Source organism: Ahaetulla prasina, chromosome 2 (genome assembly GCF_028640845.1).
Source record: "Ahaetulla prasina isolate Xishuangbanna chromosome 2, ASM2864084v1, whole genome shotgun sequence".
Taxonomy (NCBI): domain Eukaryota; kingdom Metazoa; phylum Chordata; class Lepidosauria; order Squamata; family Colubridae; genus Ahaetulla; species Ahaetulla prasina.
In genome coordinates, this window is record NC_080540.1 from 228,235,917 (window position 1) to 228,244,988 (window position 9,072).

Consider the following 9,072-nt stretch of genomic DNA (forward strand, 5'->3'; position numbering starts at 1 on the left):
CTTGAACACTGGGCCCTATCTAACAAAATGAAATTCAATGGTAAAAAAGTAAGGTTCTACTTTTAGGCAAGAAAAAACAAATACAAAGGTGATACTTGGCTCAATAGTAGCAACTATTGAGTAGCAACTATTGTCTGAAATGATAGAGGGCACTGATGGCGAACCTTTTAGGCACCGAGTGGCCAAACCAGAACAGGTGCGTGCCGGCCAGCTGGTCTTTGGTTTTCCAGTGCGCGAAGACCTCTCTTGCAACGGCACATGTGGCCAGAGAGGGCTCTGTGCAACCAGAAGAGCAGCTGGCGATGGTGTGTGTGCGCACGGAAAGCGCTCTGCGAGCCACCTCTGGCACGCGTGCCATAGGTTTACCATCATGGGTATAGGGTTTCCTGCCTGAGCAGGAGGTTAAACAAGAAGACTTCCAAGGTCCCTTCCAACTCTGTTATTCTGTTCATAAGAGCAATACATTTATCAAGGACACAATTCCATATCACAGGGATACTTGATATCTGCCACAACACAAGTCTGTTGTTTTGTCATACACAAGAATAAGGGAAAATTGCCTTAGCAATTTTAGATTGTTGATTAGTGATCTCAAACTGGCATCAGTTTTACAGACTCTTTTATGATAAAACTTCCCATTCCTTATGAAGATACCAGAGATTAAATTGAGACATCTCACAGATAAAATTGAAGCATGTCTCCACCACGGAGGGAACAGTCCTTTTCAATATAGCAAAATTACGAGTTTCATTTCCTTGGGGTAAAACAGCTACTGCTTGCTCATATCTTACCTATAAAGCACTGGCAGAAAGAGACCTATCTAGTGTGTAATCCATAAAAAGTGAAATAATACCACCTTGGGAAGGCCTTGAAAGGTGGATAAAAATGTCAAACCCAGTCTAAACATCTGGCTGACTGTGTGGCAAACAATATTAAAATTCAAGCAGATAAAAGCACCTGCCACATAACTCCCCAAACTTAACAACTGTCAATAAAAAGAGACAAAATAGTCTGGATAGTGGACATGGCAGTTCTCACAGACCGCAGAAGAGAAGAGAAATAACCAGAAAAAAAAATCACAAAATACAAAAAGCTGCAAATAGAAATAGAACTACTATGGCAAAAGAAAGCAAAGATAATGGTAACAGGTGCGTTGGGTGCAATCTCAAAATATCTGGACTGTGACTTGAACACTACTGATATTGGCAAAATCACCATCAATTGCAAAAGGTAGATTTATTTGGAGCGACTTATATCCTGCAACAATATCTGTAACACCCTCAAACATCAACATCTGCCTGTTTCAAGTCCTTGGGAAGAATTCAATAGGTGGATAAAAATGCCAAATCCAGTCTAAATCTCTGGTCACTGGCTAACCAAAATAATAAAAAATATTGTTTTTTAATAGTGAAACTTAGGATGGATTTGTGCTTGGGCTTTCTACACCCAGGGCATAACTAAGAACCATTATACAGTACTTCATCCCCTATTAAGATGATCTGAATGAAATACAATAAGACATGGTTTTCAGTCAAGGTTGTCTGTCTGGAATTCCTTGAAATTTAATATTTTAAAGGCCAATGAAGTATACAGCATGATGCAAGCCTTTCCTAATTTGTTGCATCATGTAGATATTTACTTTTGTCACCTGAAGGTTAACAAGACTGTATTTATTTTTAGTACTCACTAAAACAGCAAGTTGTCTTTAAGCTGATTTTTGGCAAGGTCCAGTTTAAGATTCTTCTACTTTTCTTGCACACTAAGTACTTAGGAAAAGGTCAACATACATGGTACAGATAGTCCTCAATTTGTGACCATAATTGGGGACCAGAACTTCCATTATAGAATGATGCAGTTGTGTCCAATTTTGTGACCTTTTTTTGCAATGCTCGATAAGTGAATCACTCTGGTCCTTAAATGAATCACACAGTCCTTAAGCAAATCCAGCTGTTCCCATTGACATTCCTTGTCCAAAAGCCAATCTTGCAAATGGCAATCATTTGATCCCAGGATGCTGTAACCATTGGAATTACATGGCCATTATCAAGTGTCCATATTTTGATCACATGGCCATGGGGATATTGCTTTGGTCATAAGTGTGAGGACTAATCAAAATAATTTTCAGCGCCGTTGTAACTTTGAACTGTTACAAGATGCAAGTTAAGGACTACTTGTGATTATTTCCCAGAACTGAGGGATGGAGATCTGGGAAAAGGTATACTGGACAAATCCTACCTCATGAGACCCAGGATTAAGGAGTTTTTAAAGTTTTAAAACATTAGAAGTTTAGACTTTTAAAACAACCTCTCTCTTGAGTAAAGCATTAGGTAGATGCGATTAAAATTCAAGGCGTTCATACAAGCATGGACATCTTTTGTCATAATACATAAGCTTGTTTCAAAATTATTATTAAAGCTGTGAGCTAGATCTCTGCTTCTCCCTGAATAGAAAACCAATGAACGCATTAATCTCCACAATTTAAATAGCTTTCCTTAAATGCCACTCTTGTGGAATGTGCTTGTCAAAACCAAATTTAAATTACAAAAAACTGCTAGAAGAAAGTCAATAAGTGTTTATATATGCTGAGTAGCACATATAAGGACCTAGTCTTGATCTTCCTTCCCCTGATGTGTAAAGCTGTGAATGTGTAATTAATTGGAATAATCCCAACAAGCAGACAGAAAGTTTCGCTAAGTGCACAATCCTCACTTTAACTTCACTTGTTTCAGAATACAGTGCTATGAATATTTTGCAATGTGAGATGAAAAGATCATTTCATTCTCTCTCTGAAAATCTCCTGTCAAACAGTTTGCATTTGACAAGAAAAAGGAAGTGAACAATTACCAGTAGAAATGCAAGGAAATGGATGAATTTGTATATCTTTAGAGAATGAGGGGGTAATTCTAAAGCAGTGTTTTTCAAACCCCCAGAATTCCCCAACTAGCATGCTGAACAATTCTCCCTGGAGAATTCTGGGAGTTGAAGGCCACATAACTGAAACTTGCCAAGTTTGAAAAACATTGTTCTAAATCCTGAAAAAGTCTAATAAAAAGGTACTTGTAAAATATGGTTTATTGTGAGGAATGAATTAAACTTGAAAGAACTGAAAATATGTAGTTATACATGAAAACAAGCATATGTCCACCTTGTTATATAAAGTATTGTCGATATATACTTTTAGAGTATATAGATATATAAGTTTAATTCATTCCTCACAATAAACCATACTTTACAAGTACCTTTTTATGATTAAATTGTATAATAAATACATACATGAAGAAAAATGGCTTGCAAGGAAAGGAAAAACCAAGAAAGTAATGGAGAAAGTTGAAGAATCTCAAAAACAACAAAAAAAAGATAAGATTAAAGAACAAAGCAATGAATTAGTATATGGGTATAGTGGAAGCAAGGACAGTCATACATGGCAAGATAAACACAATGGGGTAGTTTAGTAAAATTTTATTTCTTCTTTTCCTTTAGGTTGGTTTTTTTTTTTTGCGCTTACTAGCTACTCTTTCAGCACTTTTTATAGCATCATTTACTTTGTAAGGAAATAACATGACAAACATACAACATATATGAAAGGCTTCTGCAGCTCATATGGTTTTGGACATCACAAAAATTAAAGATGGCTGATACCCAATGCGAAGGTTCATGCCAAATCTAAAGCCCAAACTGACACGTTAGCTCATGGTATTCAATGCTGCAAAGGGCAATCAACTCTTGTATTCCAAATTTAATCACAAGCAGGGCAGCTGTTTAAATATGTTTTTACCTACTTGCTATATTTCATTTCATTAGTTTACTGTGATTGGTGGTAGGTCTGGTCAAGATGGCTGTGTTGAACTTATCAAAAGAGTGCCAAAACTATCTTGACTCCACCGTAAGTATTTCAACACCCTATTTGAGGTCTTGAAACTTTTCAGTACATGTAGTCAGTGGTGGGATTCAGCCAGTTCGCACCACTTCGGGAGAACCGGTTGTTAACTGTCTGTGCAGTTTGGCAAACTGGTTGTTGGAAGAAATCATTAGAGCAGAGAACCGGTTGTTAAATTACTTGAATCCCACCACTGCATGTAGTCCTCAACTAACCTCAATGGAACCCAACATTTCCATTGCTAAATAAGGTGATTAAGTGAGCTTGCCCCATTTTACACCGTTTTTTAGCCAAAATTATTAAGTAGAGCAAATCATGCAGTTGTTAAATGAAGCTTCCCACATTGACTTTGCTGGAAGTCAGATGGGATGGTTAAAAATGGTGATCACATGACTCTGGGACTGTATAACTGCCATAAGCACCCAAATTTTTATCATGTGACTATGGAGATGTTGCAATGGTCACAAACATGAAAACTGGTCATAAGTCACTATTTTCAGTGCTGTTGTAACTTTGGTACTAAATAGATGGTTGTAAGTTGAGAATTACTTGTATGGTTGAAATACTATCACAATTGTGGAAACATTGGCATACTCATTTTGAGCAGAGTTTTGAACACCCCTAACCAGGATTCTTTCACATCCAATATTTTCTTTTACACTAACAAATACACTAAAAACAAAAATGAAGAACTGCAATTCCTATGATCTTCTGATCATTATCTATGCTTACTGGAATCCTGTGGATTTTCCACTTTAGGGCTAGAACTACATTAAAAATTGGATGCCCTGCCTGTCCTTCCCACTGATAGCAATGCAGCACACGCCTACTCTAATGCCTTTGGAAGATACACGTGCAACTTGATATTGGCACTACTTGGCCTTGAAATTTAGTTTCTTGGCCAAATTACTAATGCTTGAAAAAGAAGTAAATTCCTAAGTGGCATGATGAGGAAAGCTTGCTTCAGCAGGAACTGTAGATATTTAAAAACCACCACAAAGAAAACTTATCAATGTATATTTGGAATTTTTCAGGCCTTAATGATTTCCAGTGAAGCAGGGATTAAAAAAAACACACAAGGAAACAAATACAATGTAAGATTCCATTCTTTTCTGTATCTGATGAAAGGCTGTAGTCTAGAAATGTTTACACCACAGTCAAGTATTGTAAGTTTTACAAGTATTGTAAGTTTTACACACACAGCATGTTTACAATGGAATAATTGGGAGGGAAGAAGGATTACTGTTTTGGTGGATTGGCATTTTGTTTCTCAAGTGCTAAAGTTAAAAGGTTACTCAAGTTAGATTTATAGAAAGGAAGCAAACTGTGATGTGGCCAAGTACTGCAAATCCATCTGCAATAATCCTAGTCATAATGTAGCTGAGTCCAAAGAATTTGTTCTAATAAACAAAACAATCTCACCTATGTGTTCCTATTTAAGACACCCTGGAATTTTAGTTTAGCTTTAAATAGCCTCCCCCAGCCATAAAATTAACATTTGCCACCAACAATTGCAAGTCACCATCCTACAGCACTTGCAGTGCAATCCTATTTGAGATAATTGCCTTGCCTAGACTTAAAGTACTAGGAACTAGAACAACCATGAAGGATTGGTAAGTTCTTAATTGTGTGGGGGAGTTTCTTCCAGTTTTTATCTTCTCCAGCTGCACATTTCAAGAAAGTTAGGCGAGCAGAGAAAAGCAGACCAGGATTATTATTTAAGGGAGTAGCTATTTCATGATTAAACCACTCAAACACATATTCAAGCATTAATTAAAAACATCACTGGCCTTCAAAACCAGCTCCATATGCCAACTAAAATACTGCCGAGAACAATGCGCTGTGTGTCTCTGGTCCCTGCAGGCCATGTAACATTGCCCAAACTATGTTCCCCGGATCTATCATTAGTATCTACTATCTGCATTTTTCAATTGAAGTAGTTCCCTGAACTCTTTTTAGGGACAGCATTCTCAGCATCTGCTACTACAGCTTTCCTCTTCTGTATAACTCCTTCACTGACCTCACTCTCACTTGGGAGCCCACTGCTGTCCACCCCAGCCATTAAGTCACAGTTACAGTTATAAATGCCATTAAACCACAGTTAGTTCCTGAATAGAGCGACACAGAGGGACCACATAAACATTTTACACTACAGTGTGGTCTTGAGATCCCCACCAACAATATGGTGCGACACAGAACTCTTCAAGGGCCTGCCCTCACCCCCTAGAGGCAGATGGAAAGTTCTGTGACCAACACTGAGGAGGTTCCCTTCAGATGTACCAAACCACAGGAAGGGGGGGGTACAGGGGAGCACTTGAGGAGCTTTCCCTTTTGAGCAAAAGGGCTCAACTTTAGGGTCAAGGCTACGGCAGAGCCCACAACAGCTGTCAGAACAAAGAAAGGCCGGGACACCCTCCGCAGGAGGCCAGGTTGCTCCTCTCACCAGGCAGCAGCGAGGCTTCCCACGACTGCCACCCGAGACCAAGTGAAAGCGGCAACCCCCCCCTCCCCCTTTCTACCCGGCGTCTCGGCAAGGCGGACGGGCAAGAGGGGGAAAAAAAAGGGATGTTAACTACGGGCGCAAGAGCACGTAGCCGTTCGTGTGGGTGGGTGTGTGCGCGTGTTAGAATTCCTGCTCTTCGGGAAGCATTTCTGGAGAAACGAGGGAGTCCGCCGCTCCCCAGAGGCAAAAGCACCACGCCGGCTCGCTCGCGTCCCGCCGCCCTCGCCCAGCCGCCTACCCGGTTGCCAGGCGTCCCCGGGGAAGAGAGCCGGGAGCCGCGGCAGCTTCCGAGCTAACGGAGCCCCCTTACTCACCACGCGCTCCACGCAGCCAAGCCGCCAGCAGCAGCAGCAGCAGCCCCGGCCTCAGTCCCCGCCGCCAGAACGTGTCCATCGTGCGGCGCCTCCTCACTGTACAAGTTCGGGGCAGAAGGCGGACGCGCAGGCGGAGGGGGGGGCTCTTTCCTCGCTGCCCTCCCCCTTCTGAGAAAGGTAAAGAGCGTCCGCGGGAGGGAAGGTAGGTAGGTAGGTAGGTAGGTAGGTAGTGGGTGGGTGGGTGGAGCGGGGGAAAGGCTCCAGGTAGGGCGGCCAGAAGCAGACAATGCAGCGGCGATGCGAGGAGGCAATTCCAGTCCGAGGCAAAAGCGCGCGCGGCGGGGGGGGGGGAAGGTTGCGGGCGGCGGCGGTGGATGGGTGGGGGGGTGTAGAAGCAGAAATCCAGGAGGTGCCGGGCAAGGCGGCGCGCGTGCACCCGCGCACGCACACACCGGTCGTGCCGGTGAAGGAAGAGCCGAAGAACGTACACAAAGGGGAGGGCAGCTCGGCGCCGCTCTTATAGCAGCCTCCCCGCTCCGCGCGCCGCTGCCGCCGGTGACTCACGGACGCCTGGGCGGCCTCTGGTTGGCTCGCGAGCGCCTCCAATCCCAACCGGCTGCCCTAATTTCCTGATCCACGCAACCTGCCGCCGCAGCTGGGAGCGTTTCGCCCGGCAACCAGACGCTGCCTTGTTGCCTGCGCTCGATCCCTCGGCCAAACCGGCGACGCCGACGCCGCCCCTCTGGACCAGCTGAGGAGGATGTTGGTGGTGAGGCACGCAGGTGAGGTGTTTGATCTGCCCGCCACCTGCGCGCTGTTTTCGGCTGTTTCTTGGGGCTGTGCATGATGGCACTCGGGGCACGATCTTACTGGTACGTGCCGCTGGTATTAATGTCGGCGTGTGTGCCAGCGCTGGAGGGGTCCCAACCGAAGCGGGTTTCCAGGGAAGCGATTTCCAACCCGTCTTTTTTTTTTTTTTACTTCCTGGTGAGTATTGCACAGGATTGCTGCTACACAAGAGCGCGATTCTTCGGGCATTTTCTCCCAGGAGACTCTTGGCCACTGCATTGGGGCGTAATTCCCCTAAAGAATGCGATGGCGACCTTACTGGAAATCCTGTAAGTCTTTTCTATTTTTAATGGAGGCTTACTTAGAAGGTGGTGTACTTAAAAGTCTCAGCAATTGCATCGTTAAAATTAAAGGGCAGCGTCTGTTGGTAGTAAATCTCTGGAATTCAGCTTTGATCTGGAAAAAAAAGGTTCATAGGATTGCTCTGCGGAGTAAGATTCTGGAGTTTGGTAAGTCATTGTCACCTATAGACTTCAGCAATTCAGGTCCTTTAAGCATGGACCTGAAATTCAGGAGAAAATGCTGTGATGGAAAATTGCAAAATTTCCCTCTCCTTTTGGTGGAATTATTCAGCTGACTGTTTCTTGCAGACAGATTGGCACGTGTTTATCCTTACTCCATTAGCTGAGTTAACATAATACAGTATGCCAAATTGTGATTTTCAGAGTAAGACTTGGAAGGGCCTTGGAGTCTTTTAGTCCAACCCCCTGCTTAAGCAGGAGATGTTATCGTTTCAGACAAATATCCATCCAATCTATTCTTAAAAACTTCCAGTGATGGAGCACTCACAACTTCTGGAGGCAAGTTGTTCCACTGGTTAATTGTTCTCCAAGGTTTGTCAATCAGCAAGTTGTATGAACCCAGCCATTGCCTGAAAATTATGGATTTCTGGTGTACCATGTTAATGTAATTGTGGCTCATGTAGTAAATCATGGCTAATCACTGTATTTTGTGTTGGCAGATTCTGATTTATTGAAGGATTGAAAAGTATAGAAAGAATATGCCTCACTACTTCATTGTTGGTGTCTTACTCGTAAGGCATGTAATAGAACCACCATTGGGTTTTATTAAGGCATATAGAAAAGCACAAAATTAAAGTTTGAAGTGATTTTGCTAAATTATATTGAATAATTCTGGTCTTTACACATTAGGTGGAATTACATTCCACTATACTCTGAATTAGAGGCACACTGTACTTGCAACAACCATTCTATACTAGAGCTACAGTGCCCAGTGTACTTCAATAAACATATAATAGATGAAAGAGCCAAACATTTTCAAAAATAACCAGTCACCTCTTTTGATGTGTCTTAACTGCATGTTTATAGATAACTTTATGCTTACTTGTATATAGCCAGTAATTAGATGTGATCAGTAAAGCAGTTATTGGCATAACAATGCATAAAGCGCAAAATTCCTTTTAATTGAAATTTCCCCACTGGCATTTGCTCGTACAATAAACACAACTAATAAAAATGAAGTTGTATGCATAGCATACTTATAGAATACATAATTTCTAAAATGACTTG

The 9,072-nt window shown here is 42.2% G+C and overlaps 1 protein-coding gene across 3 annotated transcripts in view; it reads right to left on the reverse strand.

Moving 5' to 3' along the window:
* The window catches only part of VLDLR (very low density lipoprotein receptor), a 29,002-nt gene extending 21,749 nt beyond the window's left edge, over positions 1-7,253 (reverse strand). The window contains exon 1 of one of the 3 annotated variants that reach the window (XM_058170171.1): positions 6,695-7,253. In XM_058170171.1, coding sequence (XP_058026154.1) covers positions 6,695-6,773 — 79 coding nt within the window. In that variant the 5' untranslated portion in view covers positions 6,774-7,253. The remainder of the gene's footprint in view (positions 1-6,694) is intronic. The other 2 variants (XM_058170169.1, XM_058170170.1) reach the window with 2 other exon arrangements.
* Positions 7,254-9,072: the final 1,819 nt, after the last annotated feature.